General features: G+C 46.2%; 2 protein-coding genes across 6 annotated transcripts in view; one reads left to right on the forward strand and one right to left on the reverse strand.

The window, feature by feature from the left end:
* Window positions 1-21,055, forward strand: LOC138788072 (aspartic and glutamic acid-rich protein-like). Of its 3 annotated transcripts, none has more exons than XM_069965558.1 (20): window positions 1-119; window positions 7,554-7,575; window positions 7,672-7,690; window positions 7,821-7,862; window positions 8,432-8,467; window positions 11,022-11,060; window positions 11,855-11,905; window positions 12,074-12,121; window positions 12,539-12,580; window positions 13,187-13,228; window positions 13,770-13,805; window positions 16,724-16,762; window positions 17,775-17,825; window positions 18,203-18,250; window positions 18,418-18,456; window positions 18,619-18,666; window positions 19,768-19,818; window positions 20,076-20,108; window positions 20,386-20,433; window positions 20,553-21,055. In XM_069965558.1, exons 1-19 carry the CDS (start codon window positions 36-38, stop codon window positions 20,429-20,431), a joined length of 816 nt encoding a protein of 271 aa, XP_069821659.1. In that variant the 5' UTR covers window positions 1-35; the 3' UTR covers window positions 20,432-20,433; window positions 20,553-21,055. The 3 variants fall into 3 exon arrangements, with proteins under 3 accessions (XP_069821659.1, XP_069821660.1, XP_069821661.1); XM_069965559.1 differs by having other exon boundaries at window positions 13,773-13,805; XM_069965560.1 differs by lacking the exon at window positions 18,418-18,456.
* LOC138788071 (FK506-binding protein 5-like) overlaps window positions 1-24,775 on the reverse strand; it is a 122,873-nt gene extending 98,098 nt beyond the window's left edge. For all 3 annotated transcript variants that reach the window (XM_069965556.1, XM_069965557.1, XM_069965554.1), the window contains exons 1-2: window positions 24,627-24,775; window positions 14,699-14,797 (exon numbers count right to left, since the gene is read on the reverse strand). The gene's annotated coding sequence lies outside the window, so the exon portion shown is untranslated. The remainder of the gene's footprint in view (window positions 1-14,698; window positions 14,798-24,626) is intronic.
* Between the last annotated feature and the right edge of the window lie 667 nt (window positions 24,776-25,442).

Genomic DNA, 25,442 nt, shown 5'->3' on the forward strand with positions numbered 1-25,442 from the left:
TGTGCGAGATTGGTGAGAGAAGGAGATTTGGAGACATGGAGGAAGAGCTGACCATCATCTACAGCGAGGAGGACCAGTTCGTGGAGGATACGGACTTTCCCGTTGTCTACGAGGAACATGTGAGTGAGAATTCCCCATCCAGTATAGCAGGGTATAGCAGATAGGATACACTGTGGGATGCTTGTATAGAGATGGGGTTGTGTACATAGTGGGATGTCCTGCGCAGGAGTATCTGTACCTGTAGATACTCCTCCCTGGTCACATGATCACATAGGTGCCCCCCCCCCATAGGAGACAGTGGTGATGGGAGGAGATGTGTAGATTGGGGAGCTATAAATACCTCACACTCTGTTACTTATTCCCCATGTTCAGCCATTTCCAACTGCCATTTTGCCATGTTCCCTGCAGGGGGCGGGGCTTAGTTGGCCTGCTGGGTGGTGGCTGTGGTCTATGGCCGGGCTCATGCACTGTGTGTGTTATGTGATCTCCAGCACCTCTGCGGACATAGGAAGGAATATACTCCTATAAGGTGGAGAGGGAAATCACATAGCACACATAAGCCATGGGCCTGGCCTAAGACGTTATCCAGGTGTGCAGTAATATGTGACAATGCTATCACTGGGTCAGGATCTACTGTGTGATCTCTAAGGTCAAATAATAAAAATAATTATAATATATATGGTACAATATGGTTTTTTTGTTCTGCAACCTGAAGCTCTCATGGTTGCATAACTACAAGCCCCATCCTCATGTTGTGGTGATAGGAGTTGTGGTTATTCAACCAGGTATGATCCATGTTGCAGAACTACAACTCCCATGATCATGGTGTGGGGACAATACTTCATGGGAGTTGTAGTTTCCCAAATTGGAGCTCTCCTGGTTGCACAACTACAAGCCCCATCCTCATGTTGTGGTGACAGTACAAGATGAGAGTTGTAGTTCTGCAAGCTGGAGCTCTCCACGTTGCATCACTACAACTCCCGTCATGTAATGTCACCAGGGCATAATGGGAGTTGTACACAGCTGCTCCTGTGTTATTTTGGTGCGCAACTTGCTAGGCGTACTGGCGCACTGGAGTGTTGTTGTGTTTCCCTGCTGTTCCTCTAAATAAAGAATTTAATAGCTGGAGAGTCACAGAGGGGGTGGCGGGGAAGCCTGCAGTGATATCCCCCCCCATTACACAGCCACTGAGATGCTGACATATAAGGGGGGTGCCGCTGGACATTGTCCCTCTACGGGCTCTACAGGCAGATGGGGAAGCCTGGAGTGTAATCCCCCATAATACAGCACCACTGACATGTTGCTCGGGTTTGTCAAGGGGGAGATGCCCTAAGGATGAACGGGGCCACCGCTGCTCTTGCACAATGTCCTGGGGTTGGCCTATGGGGGGGGGGCACAACGACTGCTGTACATTGTCCTGGCTATACCGGCAGATGGGGAAGCCTGTAGTGGAATCCTTCCCCCACCCCTCGCACGGCAGCATCTCCTCCGCATTGTAATGGGGGGGAGGATTCCACGACAGGCTTCCCCGTCAGCTATGGACGCACAGCTATGGACCCCCGCAGTGCACAGCAGCCTGGCCATCCTCCATAGCGGCCGACAGACACAGCGCTGTGAGTGGTGAGGAACTGTGCCGGTCACTCTCCGTGTGTGAGACAGCATGGAGCTCCGGATTTGCCGCAAATGGAGGAGAGCACTGGAAGAGAGCGCGCTGTAACAAACCCGGCAAGGTACAACTATTTACTGATATGTAATTACAAAATGACCATGTCAGCAGGGTTCTGTGTATTGTCTGCTAGATACCTTCTAAGAATACATTTTATTTTTTGCATGATGGCTGGAGTACTCCATATATATATATATATATATATATATATATATATATATATATATATATATTAGAATGCACTCTGATTTATTATTAGGTGTAACATACATTTACTGGCAAATAGCTGCTATACTGTAGGCCCCAAACTGTAAGGGCGACGCCTGCCTCAATGTCAAGTGGCGTTGACATGTCAATTCTTGGAGCGGAGAGCGGAGGAGAGAGGAAGCGTGTGAGCCCTCTCATAGAGTCTCAGTTTAACACTGAGGCTTCTGCCACTGATCTTTGCTGCCCCGGTCTTGCAAGCCAGATGTGGCTCTTTAGATGGCCGCATCTGGCTCGCAGCTTGCCGCGACTGCCCCTCCGCCTCACCTACTGCCTGCCCGGACATGCTCCTCTAATCCAATCAGCACAGAGCGGGAGCGTGGGGCTGCTGTGGCAGGTCGTGGCGCATGTGTTGATTGGATGAGTGCACCACGGCCCGCCGCAACGGCCCCACGCTCCCGCTCTTAGCTGATTGGATTGGAGGAGCACGTCCGGGCGACACGTTAAGCTGCCGCTACTACCCATCTCGCAAGTGGAGGTGAGGAGGCGCAGGGTAGAAGCGCAGGGGAGGCGCGCGGGGGAGTAGATGTATAATATAGTGTGTGGGGCATATGGCTGAGGTGCAAGTGGGCTACCCGCCGCCACGCTGTCAAAAGGAGGCTGCCCGCTGCCAGACACTTTTGGAACGGGCAATGCTGCGGCTGCAGCTCCTCTCCCAGCGGCCCGCGGTCTCCTGTGATCTTCCAGTGCCGGCAGCATGGTTAAGAGACGCTGCCTGTGCCGGATGTGTCAGGCAGCCTCTATCATGAATTATAGAGGCTGCAGAGGCAAGCGACCCAAGCAGCGTCTCTGTACTATGCTGCCTGTGCCGGAAAATCACAGGAGACCGCGCGCTGCCGGGAGAGGAGCTGCTGGGAGCGGGTGACAGGTGAGGTTTTGTTTTTTTCTGGTGGGGAAGTATGGGGGCCGGGTTGGGGTCAATAGTAGGGCACAGAGGGGAGGGTCTGGATTGGGTGACTATATAGGGCACTAGGGGGGGTATTGGCTACTATATGGGGCACTATTGGGGGGATTAGATACTATATGTGGCGTATATTGGGGCGTATTGGCTACTATATGGGGGGGTATTAGATACTATATGGGGCACCATTGGGGGGTATTGGATACTATATGAGTGGGTATTAGATACTATATGGGGCACCATTGGGGGTATTGGCTACTAAATGGGGCACTATTGGTGGGTACTGGATACTATATGGGCATTATGGGGGTATTGGCTACTATATGGGGCACTATTGGGGCGATTGGATACTACATGGGGCACTAAGGGGGTATTGGCTACTATATGGGGCACTATTGGGGGGTATTGGATACTATATGGGGCACTAGTTACTATACCGGGCGCTATGGGTGAATTAGATACTATACCAGGCACTATGGGGTATTGGCTACTATATGGGACACTGTGGGGGATTGGCTACTATATGGGGCACTGGGGGGGGGATTGGCTACTATATGGGGCACTAATGGGGGTATTGGATACTATATTGGCACTATGGGGGTATTGCATACTATATGGGCCACTATTGGGGGGATTAGATACTATACCAGGCACTATGGGTGGGATTAGATACTATACCAGGCACTATGGATTGGCTACTATATGGGGCACTGTGGGGGGATTGGCTACCATAAGGGGCACTATGTGTGTGTGTGTGTGTGTGTGGGGGGGGGGGTCAAATGGCATAGTGTGTATGTGGGGGGTAGTGTGTGGAGGGGGTCAGGTGGGGTATTGTGATAGTGGAGGGGGTCAGGTGAGGTAGTGGGTGTGGGGATGGTGGTCGGGTTAATTGCGGGTTAACAGAAGAGGGAGCATTATTACTATACAAAGGGTACAGCAGGGGGCATTATTACTATATGGGGGCACAGCAGGAGGCATTATTGCTATATGAGGACACAGCAGGAGGCATTATTACTATATGGGGACACAGCAGGAGGCATTATTACTATATGGGGACACAGCAGGGGGCATTACTACTATATGGGGACACAGCAGGGGGCATTATTACTATCCGCTTATGACAGCATGCCCCGGATGTTTTAGGACCCTAGCAATGCCCCTGTACTAAAGTATATGAGGATCTCACCATATGTATACTGCTTGTAGATCAATGGTATTCTGCCCATCCCGAAGGTGCAGCGTATGTCAGGCCCTATGTCAGGTGCACCAAACTACCCCTGCTTGCTCAGAGACCTGTCGGGGTGTATGCACCCTTATAAAAGCGACCGATGCCCTGTCCAATTCCCTTCCAATGCCCTATGATAACCCTATCATTTACTCCCAACTGATTCCATCCACCAGGAATAGTCGGGGGAGATTGTTACGGCAGCTTGTAGCCGACGCCAAAACAAAGAAAGTTATAAAAAAAATACACACAAAAAATGGCCCAAAAAGAACATCACATGTTTGCACAGTCACATGCCCTGGGTGTAGCATATGGCTCCACCTACATTAGGGCATTTTTGCCCTGACAGGTCCCTGAGCGAGCAGGGGTAGTTTGGTGCACCTGACATGGGGCCTATTAGGTACAAAGCTGCTCCCTACTATCTCCATCCTCCTACCCTGCACATTCAGGATGTGCGGACCACCATTCACTTGTATTCTCTCTCTATCACCTCTCTGCCTGTGTCTGCAGCTCTGTACCTGGTACGGACCTGACAGATTCTCCTGAGCTGAGCTGTGATTGGTTGCTGTGGGCCGGCAACACCAGTTTCAGTGTTAAGCTATGCGCACACAATGTATTTTTTATGACAAGAACGGCCGTTCTTGTGATAAAATAATGCACTGCATTGAACTCTATGCGAACAGCATCTTTTATTCACGCGCTGTATTGAACAATGGCGTTTGTTAGCTAAAGCCGCACAAACAATTGACTTATTATTTACGGCCGCTAGAGCAGGAACAGCGGCCGATGTTCAGACTCCGTCACCATTTTGATGGCCGCCATATTGGATCAAGGGCAAATTTTCCAATGGGAAGGTGGTCATGTAGCATATAAAAAACAGAATTTTCGCAGAAATGGATTGCCACAATCAGGTTTGCAATATCTCTCTTGTTCAGATATCTCGTTTTCCCGTTTGTAATTGTATTTTTCAATAAAGAAAAAAAAACTACTGGCCAAGAGAAAGATGGCAAAGGTATAAGTAGAAGTGTGAGTGTAAAAAACTAGAAATACCTTGTGTTGAAAAGATACTTCACACCTGTTCACAAACATAAGTGTGCTGGTTCACAAACAGACACCCAGCTAAAAAAGAGTGGGGTCCTCCTAGCCAGAGCTCCGATTCTGCAGATTATTGCTCCTTGTAATAAAGACAACGATCATCGACTGATTGTTTATTTTTGGTCCTGACCTACAAACATTGGCCGCCGACTGCGCTTCACTACGTGTAATAACGATGCACGGCCGATGGCTGATAACTGTATAAAGAAAATAATAAAGTATATACATACCTCTGCCCGCTCCCCGATATTTTCCTGGCTTCTGCCCGTTGTCCGCAGCTGCCGGTGGAACTTCACAGACCGTCTCTGGAGTTCCACCAGCGGCTAAGGACAGCGGGCAGAAGCAATGAAGATACTGGGGAGCAGTATGCAAGAGCAATGCGATCAGCTTAGTAATCCTGCTGTCTGCCCTCTCCGTGGAAAAGGTAGAGACAGCCCCAGGACCTCATAGAAAAACATAGGTGTTATCCATATGGTCCTCGGGCTGCCCCCCACCTTCTCCACAGAGCGGACCAGGGGCGGATTAACTTTACCATAGGACCCGGGCTGTTCACCAAGCCTGGGCCCCCCCACCCCACTGTAAGGCCCCATTCACACGTCCGTGTCAGTTTTTACTGTCAGGAAATCCTGATCAGGAGACCTCAAATGTCATCAGGATAGTATCAGGATTTCCTGACAGTAATCCGTTTTTACCATCAGGAAACCATCAGGAAAAACCTTCAGGATTTCCTGATGAGATGGTCTAGTATGCCAACATAAATCACAGGTACCCACACAGCCCCTAGTGTACCTGGATGGCCACAGGCTGCAGAACTACAACTCCCATCATGGCCTGCCAGCAGAGCCATGATGGGAGTTGTACTTCTGCAACCTGGATGGCCACAGTCTGCAGTACTTCTGCAACCTGGATGGCCACAGTCTGCAGAACTACAACTCCCATCATGGCCTGCCAGCAGAGCCATGATGGGAGTTGTACTTCTGCAACCTGGATGGCCACAGTCTGCAGAACTACAACTCCCATCATGGCCTGCCAGCAGAGCCATGATGGGAGTTGTACTTCTGCAACCTGGATGGCCACAGTCTGCAGTACTTCTGCAACCTGGATGGCCACAGTCTGCAGAACTACAACTCCCATCATGGCCTGCCAGCAGAGCCATGATGGGAGTTGTACTTCTGCAACTTGGATGGCCACAGGCTGCAGAACTACAACTCCCATCATGGCCTGTCAGCAGAGCCATGATGGGAGTTGTACTTCTGCAACCTGGATGGCCACAGGCTGCAGAACTACAACTCCCATCATGGCCTGTCAGCAGAGCCATGATGGGAGTTGTACTTCTGCAACCTGGATGGCCACAGGCTGCAGAACTACAACTCCCATCATGGCCTGGCAACTCCATCAGAGCATGGTGGGAGTAGTAGTCCTAAAGGGGTAATCTCACCTGTCCTGGATCCTGCTCTGTCCGGGCAGCGAGGTTGAGGTCCGGGCAGAGTGCAGTGCAGATATCCGGGCGGCGGCAGCGGTCGGAGGTTCGGAGCATGCGGCGGGCCGGTGGTGAGTTTCCGGGAGGGGGGGGTGGAGCGGAGCGGGCGAGCGGGGCGGGCGGGCGAGCGGAGCGGAGCGGGCGGGCGGTCGGCCCCGTGGTGAGGTCCTGGCTCTCTACCATTCCGGAATCACGGGCACTTTCCTGATATACATCAGGAAAATGCCCGTGATTCCGGCGCTCCCATAGACTTCTATGGGGGCGTCCGTGCCGGATTTCCGGACGAAAATAGGACAGGATCTAAAAAATCCGGTCCTATTTTCCGGAACGGACACCCTTCCGGAAAAATCCGGAAGGGTGTCCGTGTCCAATGTTAGCCTATGAGTCCGGAAATCCGTCCGGATTTCCTGATAGGAAATCCGGACAGATTTTCCGGACGTGTGAAGGGGGCCTAACTATGGCTGCACTAGCGTTCATAGTACAGGACAGATAATGTCATGATGTCCTGATTTGTGCAAAATTGCCATAAAAAATGTCATGTGATTTTTTGCAAATCATGGCGGAAGTGTAGCCAGGAGACAGTACACCACTGAAAGTATAAGTCTTTTTGGGTGGTCATGGGCCCCCCAGGAGCTCAGGGCCCCGGGCTGCCGCCCAAAACGCCCCTATTATAATCGACTACTGGAGCGGACTGACAGCGGGATTACAAATCTGACCATTTTACTTCATAGCCCACTAAATCAGCAGCCCTCCTGTTTTTGGAAGAAATCCCCATGTTTCTAATCCTGGATGAGCACTGTAATAGTGCCCCCACCTACCCCCTATCCCATCCAAGCACATAGGTCAGATGGACACAGAAGGAGGTCTCATGCTCAGCAATATACCAATGTCCTCTGCTTACTCTCTCTATTTCCTATTTCAGGCTGGACTGGATGATGGCGAGGGTGAGTTTTGTCTATAATATCTCTATGTATCTATGTATCTCTACAATGTATAAAGCAGTTCTCTAAACTAATGGTTTTCTATTTTTTTTTCTTTAGATGGAGAATCGGATTTCGGGTTAGTAAATCTTTACTGAAGATGTAAAACTTGTGTGACCCTATAATTCCTCCCCTATAGACCCCGATCATCACTGATGTCTCTAATGTGTGACTGGTTTTCACTATCTTCTCTATTCTATCACTAACAGGAGCGACATCTACGACATCGCGGAGGATTCGGACGATTGGGAGTAAGTATCTCATAGTCTCGTCCTAAACAACAAGCCTATGAAAATTAGTGTTAGGAGCTTTTTTTTGTTAAAGGGGTAATTCAGTAAGAAAAAATTCTTTCCAATCAACTGGTGCCAGAAAGTGCCAGAGATTTGTAATTTACTTCTATAAAAAAAAAAAAAAAAATTCCCCAGTACTTATCAGCTGCTGTATGTCCTGCAGGAAGTGGTGTATTCTTTATAGTCTGACACAGTTGCTCTCTACTGCCACTTCTGTCTGGGACAAGAACTGCCCAGAGCAGTAGCAACTCCCCATAGAAAACCTTTCCTACTTTCCAGACTGGGAAGAAAACAACTTCCTGTAGGACATTCAGCAGCTGATAAGTAATGGAGGACTTGGGATTTTTTAATAGAAGTAAATTACAAATCTCTAAATCTTTGGCACTTTCTGGCACCAGCCGATTTGAAAGAAAAAACAGTTTGCTGAACTATCCTTTCTACTACCTTCTTATTGGTGAAGTTCTGCCAGAAAACTGATGTCTCTAATGTGTGTTTGGTTCTCACTATCTTCTCTATTCTATCACCAACAGCAGCGACGACATCGATGAACGTCTGGAGGATTTGGAGTAAGTATCTCACAGTAAAATACTATATAGTAATATATTCAGTCACAGACATGTTTGCAGGAGATCTCATCTTAAACCACAAACCTATGAAAATTTGTGTTTGGAGCTTTCTTTTTCTAAAGTTGTAATTCAGCAAAATTCTTTGAAATCAACTGGTGCAAGAGATTTGTAATTTACTTAAAGAGAACCAATCACCTGAAATTAACTGTCCCTATAATAAAAGATTCTCTGTCCCAAGTCTATTCCTGAAGATACAGACTGCCTGTGCAGTCTGTATCTTATGCTTTTACCTAATCCAGTATAGCGGAGAAGTAAGGCTGGGGGCGGCCATCTTGATGACGTCACAGTGGTGCGTTCCAACGCTGGAACGCAAGGGACGTAATCAAGATGGCGCCCGGCTTTACTGCACCGCTACAGAGGAGTAGGTAAAGTATAAGATACAGACTGCAAAGGCAGTCTGTATGTTCATGAAGTTTATTTCTGAAGATACAGACTGCCTGTGCAGTCTGTATCTTATACTTTACCCACTCCTCTGTAGCGGTGCAGTAAAGCCGGGCGCCATCTTGATTACGTCCCTTGCGTTCCAGCGCTGGAACGCACCACTGACGTCATCAAGATGGCCGCCCCCGGCCTTACTGCTCCGCTCTGCTCCGCTATACAGCTATAGGTAAAAGCATAAGATACAGACTGCACAGGCCGTCTGTATCTTCAGGAATAGACTAATAGGCCCAGTTAGGATATTCATACACAGCGATCTCGCGCTGTATAGCGCGGGATCACTGTGTACTTACAGAGCGGTGGCAAAGGCTCATGGGAGCCCTTCCTGCCGCTCAGCATGCCGGGAGCTTCCTGTCGCGCGCCGGCTCTTTTCAAAAGAGCCGGCGCGAGACAGGAAAAGAAAATGGGTATATTGCGAAAATGCGGCCCTAAAAGTAATTAATTCAAATTACAAATATTAATAAAATAACAATTTTAATCTAATTATCGAAAAAAAAAAAAATAATTTCCGCCCATGATTGGTTCTCTTTAAAAATCTCAGCTCTTCCAGTACTTATCAGCTGCTGTATGTTCTGCAGGAAGTGTGTATTCTCTCCAGTCCTGACCTAAAATCATCAGTCGCCTACTGCATATCTCTACATGTAATAGTGATGTGCGGCTGATGGTTGATGACTGTGTAAAGAAAATAATAAAGTATATACATATCTGCCACTCTCCCAGGTGCTTCTGCTTGCTCCTCCGTATCATCCTGGCAGCAGCAGCCAGGAAGATACCAGGACTGGGTAGAAGCATTGGGGAGCGTGGCAGGTATGTATATACTTTATTATTTTACACTAAAGGCAAGGGCTACACGGACATCGCTAAAAACAAATATATATACAGTCCATGCTGCACGATTATCGAGCTGTGTAATAGGCTCAGTAAATGAGCGCCGATCTAGCAGATTGGTGCTCATTTACATTGTCAATCAGGCCGTGTAACATGGCGCTTTGTCTGAACTAAGGGTACTATTACACGGAACGATAATCGGCCAAATCGGATTATCGCTCTATGTAATAAATGGAACGATCAGCCGATGACAACGATCTGATCGTTGATATAGGTTCTGACTTATATTCGTCGGGCGCCGACCGCGCATCGCTACGTGTAATACCAGTGCGTGGCCGGTGACTGACGATATACATTACCTATTCACGCTCCAGGGCTGCTCCTGCGGTCTTCTCCCCGGGTCCTGCGCGCTTTCGGTTCAGAGTGGCCTGTCAGCTGACAGGCCGCCCAGCTAATCACAGGCCGTGGTGGTCCCAGCCTGTGATTGGCTGAGCGGCCTGTCAGCTGACAGGCAACTCTGAAGCAAGAGCGCGCGCGGGACCCGGGGAGAAGCGGACTGCAGGAGCAGCCCTGGAGAGTGGATAGGTAATGTATATAGTTTAAGCAAGGGCTGCAAGGACATCGGTAACAATGTCCATGCAGCCCTTGTTAAACGATTATCGGGCCGTGTAATAGGCTCAGTAAACGAGCAACGCTCTTACAGATCGGTGCTCGTTTACAGGTATTATCGGGCCCCCATCGGCCCGTGTAGTACCACCCTAAGTCTCCTCTATCATCATGACTGACGGCCAAGCCAAAACAATCAGTCAAGCTGATAGGGGAAAGGCTGGGAGAGGGCTAGGATTGGAGCTAGGGAAGCAGTGGCACCTTACAGGTTAAGCCACACCTTTAAGACACTTACAGGTACACAGGAGGGATCTGATGCTTAGTAACACCCCTTGGGTATTTTAAAAAATGTCCATTGGTTTAATATAAAAAGGTAAACTCACATATTGTACTTTTACATTGTTTTTGTGCATAGATTTTGTGCAAAATTGTAACAAAAATATTCCAACCCAAATCCCCAGTGCTAACAGCGCATTTATAGTCAGATCATCTGGTCTAATAAATCTGGGCCAGTGGATTTCATATGTACATGTTTCCATAAAATCTCCCCCAACATGCAGCACTTGGAGGACTGACTAATATCCCCTTTATAATATGCATTTTTTTTATTAATATGTAATAGGTGGAAGATGGCCGTGATGGACGCCCCGTGGATATTCAGGTAATTACACTACATTAAAACAGCAAAAAAAATCAAATAAATCATTTTTACAATAGTTTTCGCCCCCGCTCGCACACATCTCTGCCCGTGCCATAGACTCCATTCCATGGTCGGGCAGATTCCACCGTCCACCCAAAGAATTGACTTGTTGGATGGATGGTGGAATCTGACCGACCATAGAACAGAATAGGAGCAGAATTTATGCAGAATTCAAGCAGAATTCAAAATTCTGCTTGAAAATTCTGCTGTGTGAATAACAGAGCGGAAATCCCATTGAACACAATAGAACATTGCTCTATCTATATTTTATGGGAAGAATTCCAAGCGGAAATTTAGGGTGTGTTCCCATTATGCAGTCCGCACGGATAACCTGCCATGGATTTCACTGCTCGCATCTCCACCTGTCCCATAGACTCCATTCTATGGTTGGAGGGTTTAAGCTATCTGCCCAAAGAATTGACATGTCAATTCTTTGGGCAGATGGCGGAATCCTCCCGACCATAGAATGGAGTCTATGGGACAGGGGGAGAGGCACACGGGTGCGAGCAGGGGCGAGCGGTAGAATCCACTGGAGATTATCCGTGCAGATTCTGAAGTGTGAACGCACCTCACAAGTGGATCTTGCTTCAAATTCCTGGCCTATTCCTCAATGTGCACATCCACTTAAGGGGAAAACTGGCAGTGATGACAAGGGGTTAATAAATATCCTGATGGATTTCATGTTCTTATTGAGAAATAATAAATAATATTTTCTGAAAGTTTCATCCTAACCAAACCTATGTTCCCTGTTACAGAGACGACAAGTACCCGCTTCACGGTTGGATCCCGAGCCTGGAGACCATCGTGTAAGTATGAAGAAGCAGCAGAGATATAATAATCAATCTACAGGATATGACAATATGAGTCCATTTATATCTGTGTTCCCCACCAAACAATCACATATGTATGTTCCTATATCCCCAAAAACTATGGGGCAGATTTAACACACAAGCTGGTTTCTGATCTATATACAGTGAGACTGACGAAGAGGAGGAAGAGGACGAGGCAGTGGACTTCCCTTGGTGAGGACTCAAAGAATCATATTTTCTATTTATTTTAACTGCATCTTCCCCTATAGATTCCGATCATCGTGAAGATGTCTCTAAATATCATTATTGTCTCCAAGCAGCTTACCCATTCATCGGCTGGAACGGAGTTCCGCCTCGGCCGCTGAATGGGTAAGCTGCTTGGAGACGTCACGTCGCGGCAGCTCACACCAGGAAGCGGCCGGGGGACGGGTGTACAGGGCGGCGCGATCCGGGACCCGGCGCTGGAACCGGGGAGGTAAGTGACCTCCGCCGTCCATAACCACCCCCTCCCCGGCCGTATCTGAAAAATACCCCCAGGCCGGAGTACCCCTTTAATGACGTTCTGCCAGAAAACTGATGTCTCTAATGTGTGTCTGGTTTTCACTATCTTCTCTATTCTACCACTAACAGGAGCGAGGACGACACAGAGGAGGAGGATTCGGAGGATTGGGAGTAAGTATCCCATAGTCTCGTCTTAAACAACAAGCCTATAAAAATTACAGTGTTAGCAATTTTTTTAAAGGGGTAATTCAGCAAAAAAATTCTTTCAAATTAGCTGTAGCCAGAAAGTGCCAAAGATTTGTAATTCACTTCTATTAAAAAAAAATTCCAGTACTTCTCAGCAGCTGTAGGTTCTGCAGGAAATGGTGTATTCTTTCCAGTCTGTTGCTCTCTTACATCTAAGTCTGGGAAAAGGAACTGCCCAGAGCAGTAGCAAATCCCCATAGAAAACCTCTTCTGCTTTCCACAATAGAAAGAATACCACTTCCTGCAGGACATACAGCAGCTGAGAAGTAATGGAGGACTTGAGATTCTTTAATGGAAGTAAATTACAAATCTCTGGCACTTTCTGACACCAGCAGTTTTGAAAGAAAAACTTTTTGCTGAACTATCCCTTTAATTTTACATTAGTTGTATTTTTTCTAGCAAAATTTGTAGCATTTGGTTAAATGTAAAACTTGTGTGACCCTATAATTCCTCCCCTATAGACACCGATCATCACTGATGTCGCTAATGTGTGTTAGGTTTTCACTATCTTCTCTATTCTATCACTAACAGCAGCGACATCGACGACATCGCGGAGGATTCGGACGATTGGGAGTAAGTATCTCATAGTCTCGTCTTAAAAAACAAGCCTATGAAAATTAGTGTAAGGAGATTTTTTTATTTTTTAAATGGGGTAATTCAGCAAAAAAAATCTTTCAATTCAACTGTTGCCAGAAAGTGCCAGAGATTTGTAATTTACTTCTATTGAAAAAAAAAAATCTCCAATACTTATCAGCTGCTGTATGTCCTGTCGGAAATGGTGTATTCTTTACAGTCTGACACAGTTGCTCCCTGCTCCCACCTCTGTCTGAGACAGGAACTGCCCAGAGCAGTAGCAAATCCCCATAGAAAACCTTTCCCGCTGTCCAGGCTGGAAAGAATACCACTTCCTGCAGGACATTCAGCAGCTGATAAGTAATGGAGGACTTGGGACTTTTTAATGGAAGTAAATTACAAATCTCTTGCACTTTTCTAACACCAGCTGATTTGAAAGAAAAAAAATGTTTGCTGAACTATCCTTTTCTTATTGGCCAGAAAACTGATGTCTCTAATGTGTGTTTGGTTCTCACTATCTTCCCTATTCTATCACCCACAGCAGCGACGACATCGATGAGCGTCTGGAGCATTTGGAGTAAGTATCTCACAGTAACATATATTATAGTAATATAATCAGTCACACAGACATGTTTGCAGGGGGATCACGTATTAAGAAACAAACCTATGAAAAAACAGCATTTGGAGCTTTCTTTTTTTTAAAGGGGCAATTCAGCACAAAAAAAATCTTTCAAATCATCAGGTGCTACAGAGTGCCAGAGATTTGTAATTTACTTGAAAATCTCAACTATTCCGGTACTTATCAGCTGCTGTATGTCCTGCAGGAAGTGAAGTATTCTTTCCAGTGCCCTCTGCTGCCACCTCTGTCTATGTCATGAACTGCCCAGAGCAGCAGCAAATCCCCATAGAAAACCTCTCCTGCTCTCCAGACTACTAAGCAAACACCACATCATGCAGGACATACAGCAGCTGATAAGTAATGGCAGACTTGAGATTTTTTTCATAGATTACAAATCTCTGGCATTTTCTGCCACCAGTTGATTTGAATTTTTCCCCTTTTTTAATGTTACATTACTTGCATTGTTTTCTAGCAAACCTTGCAGCATTTTGTTTAAATAAAGTGTTTTTCTATGTGTCTGATTTTTGTGGTGTTTTTCCCCATAGTAGAGCATGTGAGTCATTGGTTTCTCTTTGAGGCTGGGTTTACACATGCTAGTTTTATTGGAAAGCTGCCATTGCAGTTTTTGATCCAAAACCAGAAGTGGATTCAAAGTAATGGGTACAATAAAGGAAGCGCTTATATGTCTCCTACCTGCCGGATCCACTCCTGACTTTGGCTCAATAATTACAGAGGCAGATTTCCAAAAAAACTGTCTTGTGTGAAACCAACCTCAATCACATGAACTGTAAAGTGAAAAACAAAAAACGTAACAAAACACACAACACATATGTAAAGAAAAGACGCCATACCTAGAGCACACACCAAGGTCCCAAAGTGACGGAAAACACCAAGTAGACAAAAGCATTGATGGCGGTGACTTTCACATCTCATCCGGCTCCAGCATTTTTCTGCAAATAACAGAAGGGACGTGTTTGATAAGAATTCCAATAAATATAAAGCACAGACAGAGCCGGATACCAGAAGTCCCAGCCTTGTAGACATACACACGGGGATATTCCCAGGCACTGAATTTCTTCACATTGCAGCTCTTAGTTGTGACCATGAGTGACCAGGAGCTGTGGCCCAGCTGATCCGATGCTGCTCTTCCTTATTACACCGAGCGGAATCTGCCGAATCAGGACCATTCAGTGGGTTATTGCTCCGTGTAATGAAGAGCGACGGTGTCTTTTGGTCCTGACCTAAAATCATCAGTCACCGAATGCATATCTCTACATGTAATAGTGATGTGCGGCTGATGGCTGATGACTGTGTAAAGAAAATAATATTATTTTTCACTAAATGCAAGGGCTACACGGACAACAATTATATATATACAGTCCATGCTGCACGATTATCGAGCTGTGTAAAAGGCTCAGTAAATGAGCGCCGATCTAGCAGATTGGTGCTCATTCACATTGTCAATCAGGCCGTGTAACATGGCGCTTTGTCTGAACTAAGGGTGCGTTTACACAGAAAGATTTATCTAACAGATTTTGGAAGCCAAAGCCAGGAATGGATTTGAAAAGGGGATAGATCCCAGTCTTTCCTTTATGACCTGATCCCTGTTTATAGTCTGTTCCTGGTTTTGGCTTCAAAGATCTGTCAGATAAATCTGTCTGGGTAAACGCACCATAATGGTGCGTTTACACAGAGAGATTTATCTGACAGATTTTTGAAGCCAAAGCCAGGAACAGACTATAAACAGGGTGCAGGTCATAAAGGAAAGACTGAGATTCCCTGTCTTTTCAAGTCCATTCCTGACTTTGGCTTCCAAAATTGGTCAGATAAATCTGTCTGTGTAAACGCACCATAGGTCTCCTCTATCATCCTGACTGACGGCCAAGCCAAAACAATCAGTCACGCTGATAGGGGAAAGGCTAAGGGGGGGCTTGGAGCTAGGGAAGCAGTGGCACCTTACAGGTTAAGCCACACCTTTAAGACACTTACAGGTACACAGGAGGGATCTGATGCCTAGCAACATCTCCTTGGGTATTTTAAAAAATGTCCTTTGATTTAAAGGGGTAGTGCGGCGCTAAAAAATTATTCACAGAATAACACACATTACAAAGTTATACAACTTTGTAATGTATGTTATGTCTGTGAATCGCCCCCTTCCCCATGTCTCACCACCCCCACCCGTGTACCCGGAAGTGTGGTGCGCTATACATACCTGATCCATGTCGAGGCCGTCCGCCATCTTGTGCCAAACGTCATCTTCGGACGGATGGCCGAATCGCTGCCGCCGTCCCCCCTCCGCCGCATCACAACTGTGCTCAGCCGTGATTGGCTGAGCACAGTTATGCTCAGCCAATCGCGGCTGAGCATCGGATGACGCTGCAGAGGGCGGCCGGCATTCGGGACAGTCGGAGCTGTTCGCCGGCCGGCCGAAGAAGACGTCACTGACTGAAGATCGGAGATGGGGGTTGGCACGTGACAGGTATGTATAGCGCACCACACTTCCGGGTACACGGGTGGGGGTGGTGGGACACGGGGAAGGGGGCCATTCACAGACATAACATACATTACAAAGTTGTATAACCGCTGCACTACCCCTTTAATATAAAAAAGTAAGAAGACTTTATTTTAAGGTGAACTCACATATTGTACTTTATACATTGTTTTTTTGCATAGATTTTGTGCAAAATTGCCACAAAAATATTGCAACCTTAATACCCAGTGCTAACAGCGCATTTATAGTCAGGTATAATATATCTGGGCCAGTGGATTTCATATGTACATGTTTCTATAAAACCTCCCTCAACATGCAGCACTTGGAGGACTGACTAATATCCCCTTTATAATGTGCAATTATTATTTTTATTATTATTTCATAGGTGGAAGATGGCCGTGATGGACGCCCCATGGATATTCAGGTATTTACACTACACGAAAACAGCAAAAAAAAAGATCAAATAAATTATTTTTACAAAAATTTTGGCCCCGCTTACACACATTTTTGCCCTTGCCATAGAATCCATTTTATGGTCTGGCGGATTCCGCCATCCACCCAAAGAATTGACTTGTCAATTCTTTGGGTGGATGGTGGAATCTGACCGACCGTAGAACAGAGGCTATGGCACGGGTGGAGATGTGTTCCAGCGCGAGTGGCCTAATCCGAGGCGGGTTACTAGCGAGGAATTGAAGAGGAAAATTTTCTGCTTGAAATTCATCTATTCAGCTCTGGCAGAATAGGAGTAGAATTCAAGCAGAATTCAATCCCCATTGACTTCTATAGGATTCCCCTGCCGGAATCGGCCCAAAAAATTGACTAGTCAATTCCTTGTCGGAAGGCGGATCCGCGGCAGAAAATTCTGGTGTGTTAACAACAGAGCAGAAATACCATTGAACACAATGGAATTGCTCTATTCAAATTTTATGGGAAGAATTTCAAGCGGAAATTTAGGGTGTGCTCACATTATGGAATCCGACCAGATAACCTGCCACAGATTCCACTGCTCGCATCTCCTCCTGTTCCATTGACTCCATTCTATGGTCGGGGGGATTCCGCCATCCGCCCAAAGAATTGACATGTCATTTCTTTGGGCAGATGGCGGAATCCGCCCAACCATAGAATAAAGTCTATGGGACAGGTGGAGAGGCACAAGGGTGCGAGCAGGGGCGAGCGGCGGAATCCACTGGAGATTATCCGTTCAGATTCTAAAGAGTGAACACACCCTAAGAGCGGATTCAACTTCAAATTCCTCGCCTATTCCTCAATGTGCACATCCACTTAAGGGGACAACTGGCAGCGATGACAAGGGGTTAATAAATATCCTGATGGATTTCATGTTCTTATTGAGATGTCACAGTAAATAACATTTTCTGAAAGTTTCAAATGGGAAAAAGTAACAATCATCCTAACCAAACCTATGTTCTCTGTTACAGAGACGACAAGTACCCACTGCACAGCTGGATCCCGAGCCTGGAGACCATCGTGTAAGTCTGAAGAGGCATCACCCATCTACATGATATAGATGGATTATATGAGTCCATTTATATCTGTGTTCCACGCCCAAAACTTACAAAGTTATATACCCATATCCCCAAAAACTATGGGGCAGATTTATATATGTGCAGCCCTGAGCACATTGAGAAGGGGCACAAAAAGCTGTGGCCTCCATCTGCTACTAATTTATCATGGTTTATGCCGAAAAACAGGGAAAATTCAGGGCAGAAACCTACACCTGCTGCGGAGCACTTGTAGATTTCTGCAGCTGCCTTGTGGTAGGTACAGGTCCTGCTGGATTTACTCCGGTCTTAATAAATGTCTATATATATTTATACACACAAGCTGGTTTATGTTCTATATACAGTGAGACTGACGAAGAGGAGGAGGTGGACGAAGCTGCGGACATTTCCAGGTGAGGGCTCAAAGCATATTGCATTGTGAATACATGTTTATTTTTTTTACCATCCTGTATAGAGATAGGAGCGGCAGGAAGACAGGATATGTGTATATATATATATATATATATATATATATATATATATATATATATACACAAGCTGGTGTATGTTCTCTACACAGTGAAATCGACGATGACGAGGAAGATGCGGACATCCCCAGGTGAGGGCTCAAAGTTTATAGTAGTGTGAATACAAGTTCTTTTTTTACTATACTGTATAGAGAGAGGAGTGGCAGGAAGACAGAATGTGTGTATATATACTGTATATATATATATATATATATATATATATATACACAAGCTGGTTTATGTTCTCTACACAGTGAAATCAACGTCGACGAGGAAGAGGACGTGGCTGACGACACCCCCAGGTGAGGGCTCAAAGCTTATAGTATTGTGAATACACGTTTATTTTTTTTCCCATCCAGAGAGGCCGGACGAAGACGGAGTTGGAGGGAGGCCGGCATGACAGGGAAACTGTCGGGAAGGGGTTAAAAGAAGGGGCAGGGGGTTAGCAGGAGGGAGGGGGAGTTGGGGCGGGAGAACAGGGGAGGGGATATAAAACCCCTCCTCTGTTGAGCACGTGCAGCCACAGGTGGAGCGGCAGCCGAGGAGTCCCACCCGCCCTCCCTAAGGTTATTTGGGTTTACTGTTGCATTCGGGGGGTTGGGACGGGTTGTTTTGTCATAGCAGCTGGATTGGCGGGGTAGGGGGTCCTTGGGGTTGGTTGATATAACGGGGGGGGGGGGCACATAATAAGAAATGGACCCCACTTTAACTGGTGGCTCACTGGATAATGGTGAGGGGTATGGGCTCCTGTCTGGGTGGTGTCCCGGGGAGTAGTTGGTGGAGTTGGTAAGGAATCGGCCAGCGGTGATTAAGGCACGGAGGGCCCTTGAGCCTGAGGTAACCGGCTGGGGGCGGGGAGCATAAGAAGAGTAAGATGGCAGGTTCGTACACTTGGGATTCTTAGCCTCAAGGACCCCCTTCTTCTGGTTTTGGGATAATAGTTAGATAGCATAGTTATGGCTATTTATGTTGATATGTTATATTGGATTGATTGTTTATGTTTTATGTTATTTATGTTAATAAACATTGGCTGCTGTGGCCATATATTTTCCAAAGAAACAGGTGTAAAGTGTATTATTAAGGGAGGGGTTGATTGGAGGGCGGGGGGCGATACATGTGTGAGATAGAAGGGTAAGGGCTGCAGCAGGGAGATCAGTTTTCCCCATGTCATGTATAGAGAGAAGAGCAGTGGGAGGGCCAGATAGGGGACTTAGTTGTTAAGGTCCACATACACTTTATACTTTAGCTGGCCGTACCTGCAATATACAGTACTATATGGTCATTGTATAGAGCAGTGTACAGCTCACTACATTACTATTGCAATCACCTTCTTTACAATTAAATATGTAATGTGTAATATAACAATATATTTATATACGAGATGGTTTACATTCTATACACAGAGAAGAAGAGGAGGACGATGAGGACCAAGGGACGGCCGTGGAGATCCCCAGGTAATGAAACAAAACTTATAACATTGTGAATGCAAGGAATTGTTATTTTCTATCCTGTATATAGAGAGAGGATGGGGGGTGCTCTATTTGGAGGTGGGATCTAATTTCTATTGTGGGAAATGGTGAATAGTATATTACTGCAGGTGTGAATAGAGCTGGTAAAAGAGCATTGTTTCTATATAATGTGCTCAGAAATTCTGGTTTCCTTACACTAACCATTGATTTCCCTCCATTTCTTGGTCATTTCTCCTCGGCAGAAGCAGCAGCAGGAGGAGATCCATCTTATCCAGGTAAATATATGGGATGATACATTTATATGATAACACTCCTCTATTGCTGCACTGTATATCCTCATGTCATCACTATGTATTATATTACCAGTCACATATAATAACCACGAAAGGCCTCATGTACATAATACAGACATACAAGTGACATGTTGCCGCCTGTATCTCACCCACTAGGATAGCACTGAGTCCCCTCTCTCCAGTGTAATGTCTATTCCCCATCACTGCTGACGGGTCTGATCTCAGGAAAGTCATGCTGGTTTTTCTCCTTCCCTTATAGACTGCGGGCGCTGTTCTGCTGCTGCTGCGCCATCAAGGAGGAGTAAAGGTGAGTATCCAAAATCCCATCACACTTCAGATCACTTTTATTCTGACTGTATATTCATATGGAGCCTATATATGTAACCTGTCATTATTAACACATGGCTTGTTATATATCCTATCTAGGTAACACCGCGCCGCCAGAGTGAGGAGAAGACACCCGACCATCTGGAGCTGTCTGGAGGAGGAGGCGTCCGGAACATCAAGTGGTAAATGGGACGCCCATAACATCCGGAGGACACATTTACCACATATGGGGGAGGAGGAGCCCCCTTTTACCATCAGAGATAGGAGGAATAGACACTCACAACACCTAGAGGGGTCTGGAGGAGGTGCCCTTAAAGGGGTTATCTAGGTAACTAAAAAGGCGTTTCCTTCCTCGCCGGCGTCTCACTTCTGGTTTGGTCTCCTCTCGCACCATCATCTTCCTATCTGGCAAAACGGAGGCGGCCTGAGACAGTGGGACAGGTACCTTGTTGTGATTGTCGCATGCGGGTGAAACTAGTGGCGGCCAATGTACAAACAATGTTGCCAATGTCATCACAACATTGCACGTACATTGACCACTGCTGGCGGCGAGTTTCACCCACATGTGGTGATCACACCATGGTACCTGATCTACTGTCTCAGACCTTTGCCAGGTCAAAAGATGTTGGGATGAGATGAGTCCCAACTGGAAGTGAGATGCTGGTAATGGTGGAAATATCTTTTCAGCTCCCCAGATAACCCCTTTTAACATCTAGAGGCAAATAGGGGCCCATAACATCAGGAGGATTTATTTGCCTCTTATGGGGGAAGGAGGAGCCCCCTTTTACCATCAAAAATAGGAGGACTTGACTCTAAGAACACCTAGAGGGTCTGGAGGAGGTGCCCTTAAAGGGGTTATCTAGGTTACTAAAAAGACAATTTCCTTCCTCGTCGGCATCTCACTTCTGGTTTGGTCTCCTCTCACACCATCATCTTCTTACCTAGCGAAACGGAGGCGGCCTGAGACAGTGGGGCAGGTACTTTGTTGTGATTGTCGCATGCGGGTGAGACTAGTGGTGGCCAATGTACAAACAATGTTGCCAATGTCATCACAACATTGTGCGCACATTGACCACTGCTGGCGGCGAGTTTCACCCACATAAGGTGATCACACCATAGTACCTGATCTACTGTCTCAGACCTTTGCCAGGTCAGAAAATGTTGGGATGAGATGAGTCCCAACTGGAAGTGAGATGCTGGTAGTGGTGGAAATATCTTTTCAGCTCCCCAGATAACCCCTTTTAACATCTAGAGGCAAATTAGGGGCCCGTAACATCAGGAGGATTGATTTGCCTCATATGGGGGAGGAGGAGCCCCCTTTTTACCATCAAAAATAGACTCTAAGAACACCTAGAGGGGTCTGGAGGAGGCGCCCTTAGATAAGTTAGCTAGGGAGCTAGAAGGCATTACCTTTCCTTTTGTCTCTCCTCCGGTTTGGTATCTTCTCATTCTACACTATCTGACTTGGCATAAAGGCAGCGGGCTGAGACAGTGGGGCAGGTACTTCGCTGTCATTGTCACATGCGTGTGAAACCAGTGGTAGCCAATGTACACACGACATTGCATCATTGTGCATACACTGGCCACTACCGGCGGGACTGGTTTCACCCACATGTGGTGATCACACCATAGTACCTGATCTCCCACCTCAGCCGCCACCTCTAAACCGGGTCAGAAGTTGTCAGGATGAGATGTCACCAAACCAGAAGTGAGATGCCGGTGAGAGAGGAAAGGAAATGCCTGTTCAGCTCCCTAGATAACCACTGTAACACCTAGAGGCAAATGAGGCGCCATTAACATCATTGGGGTTCATTTGCCTCAAATGGGGAAAAGGAGGACCCCTTTAAAATCAGAAAAAGGTGAGGACTCCTTTAACCCCCTCCCGCCGCTGCACAGTAAATTCACGTCTGCTGGCATCAGAAACCACCACCTCCTGATGATCTTCTACACCCCAGGAGCAGCCGGTGAGTATTTCCCATCTGGCACCCGGAGAGCTCAGGAATAATAGCTGCTTGTTGTAGCCCTGGGGCCATTGACACCAGTGATCTTACCACAGCGCTATTATCCATGAACTCTCCGCTACAGGCCTGGTAAGTATCGCACCTCACAGACACATGACGACTACACACACACATATATATACACATAAACATGCACTACACATAGATAGCGGCTGTGATCCTGGGACTTGCTCTGATCGCCACATTTGGGGTCGGGAAGGAATTTTTCCCCTTGAGGACAATTGACTCTTCCCTCTTAGGGGTTTTTGCCTTCCTCAGGATCATCTCAGCCTCACAGCCCCCACAGTCATATATGTAAAATTACTCTCCCTATAACTTGAAATAAAATATCTTTTTTTGCCCCTTTACATCTTTGTGTCTGTGTCTTTACTTCCAGGTAGTGTCCGGATCATTCCGCACATGGTGATACCAAGTCTGGCTGTTTTTAGTTACATTTTTATTTGATAAATGGGAAAAAGGGGGTGAGTTACATTTTCATCAAGTGGGCAGTTTTGTTACATTTTTATTTAACATTTTTTAAAGGTTTCCTATTATTTGGACAAACTTCTGATATGTCATAGTGACACGCTAGAAGATTGTGTGGGTGGGGAAAAGGTGCTGAGACCCTTACTGATTGCTAGAATGAAGGGGCAGAAGTGCAGAAGGTTAATCCCCCCTCATAAGTAGATGCCCCCTGGTAGTTAGGCAATTTCCCCATTTGGTGTGTGTGTGTGTGTGTGTGTGTGGGGGGGGGGGGGTGTTACCTCCTATTGCAGTACACAACGCATGTCACGGCACTCTTGCTTTACTTGATGACAGTCTTCGATACTTGCTTAAACATGTGAACTACACTATGGTCATAAGAAGGAAAATAACAGTGGACCATGGAAACACCAAGTCACATGATCAGGCACGGGTGACAAGTATCCATTACCGCTACACAAAGAACAATACAGCCAATAATACCGCCATTCAGTGGTCAGAATCATTTGTACACAAGTCACCACACTGCCGGCTATATGAGAGAGTAAAGCACTGATCACAGGATCTGGAGGATCGGTCAGCTCTCCTGACATGTCTAGTTTAGGAAAAACTCATATTCCTGAAAGCAATTGTGGAGCGTCTCTTGGGAGCACTCTGCATTGTGTCACTCCTTTTATTCCTGCTGGAAATGTATGAATAAATGGTCAAATATTTGCTACCAAAATACATACATTTATTTTAATAAAGTTATCTTACAAAGTAATGTAACTTTATTAAAGCAATGTATTAGTAAATTAAGGGGGGTATTTTTGAGTCTCCAGAACAACCCTTTATTTGTTTGGCAAAACCAGACTAAAAACCTTAAAGAGGTTATCCATGATTAGTAAAACATGACCGTATTCCTATAGAAACAGCACCACTCCTGTCCTCAGTTTGTTTATGGAATTGCAGCTCAGATCCACTGAAGTGAATGGAACTGAGTTGTAATACCACACACAACCTGAGGACACGTATGTCGCTATTTTTGGAAGAATGTTTTTCTAATCCTAGATAATTTCTTCAAAGCGAATCTGTCATCCATTGAATACCTACAGAACTAATGACAGTGTTATACACTTTGTACTGCAATGTTAAAGGGAAACTATTACTACTGGTGATATCTCTCACACAGGGGGCTGAGGATGAAGTTAAGTTTCTTTCCTTCATCCTCAGCACAATTTCTGTGATATTAGGAATTAAATCCCTATGTTATAAGTTGTTTTGGTGCACTGGGGGCGGGGCTACAGCTCCAACATGTACTGATCTGCCCCCTGGCCGCTCCACCCCCCTAATGAATATCAGCAGAGCGGCCTGGGCAGTGCACCAAAACCACTTATTAACATACAGATTAATCTCCTAATATAACAGAAACGGTGCCGAGGATGACAGCAAGAATCCTACTCATCCTCAGCGCTCCGTGCACTATAGGAACATATAGTTCCTCATAAGGTTTAATAAATCTCCCCCAATATCTTTATTTTCCATCTTCGTATCCTTTTATTTTCTAAAAATATTTTGCAGCACTCCAGTCAAGGAGGGATTAAGTGCAGCAGAAATCTTGTGGGATTATTTCTCAAAGGGAAAATCTGTGCCATTTCTGCACCAATAACCACAGTGGAAATCTAATGTGGGTCTATGTATGAGGCGATACCTGCGGCTCAGCCGTCTCTGTCCCCATCTGATCCTCAGGGGCGTCACGCCCGCTCCTCATCTGCCGGACGTTCTCCAGTTGTTGAGCTTTTTGTCAGTCTCCTCCATCGCTTCATATTCTACCTGTATCCTTCTCCTGCTGCTCCAGGGGATGAGGCCTTCACAGCCTGGCCTGCAACCCAGTCGCCAAAGAGGGGAATTTAGCAGAAGAATGACCAAGAAGCTCCCCTATTTAGTAGAGTGTCACGTGTGCGTCCAGCTACCCTCTTCTCAGCACGATCCAACATCCATTTTTATAGCCACGTTCAGACAATCTGTCCAACACTTGGCGTTTATCTTGTAGCCACATCCCCTCACCAGAGCAATTACACTTTGCTCTTGTGAGTTCCCCTAGTGGTTCAGCTTCAATTGTGTGCGGTGGATGGCATGATTGGGCGAACAGGATAGTATTGCCAGCTATGGGCTTGTGATACGTGTTGGTACTCACTGTCTGTTCGTGTATATTGCCAACTAAAGTTAAGTCTAAAAAGGAAATGCTTTAGGTATTCCACTCCAATGTGAACCTCAAGTTTAAGGGGTTGGCATTAAGATAATCACCAAAGGCGGGTATGGCGATGTAGCGGCCAGTTTTTCTTGTATAGGCAATGAACATGTTACCCAACCTCCACGTGGTGGAGACAGACGTAATATGCTCCTAAACCGCAAAGCTTTTTGGATTTTTACTTTGGGCACCCGACAGCCAAATGGTCTCAACCACTTCTTTGCTAACATTATATATATATATATTTTTTGTATATGTGCACACATGTGCAGATGT

The sequence above is a fragment of the Dendropsophus ebraccatus genome, chromosome 4 (genome assembly GCF_027789765.1).
Source record: "Dendropsophus ebraccatus isolate aDenEbr1 chromosome 4, aDenEbr1.pat, whole genome shotgun sequence".
Classification (NCBI taxonomy): Eukaryota; Metazoa; Chordata; class Amphibia; order Anura; family Hylidae; genus Dendropsophus; species Dendropsophus ebraccatus.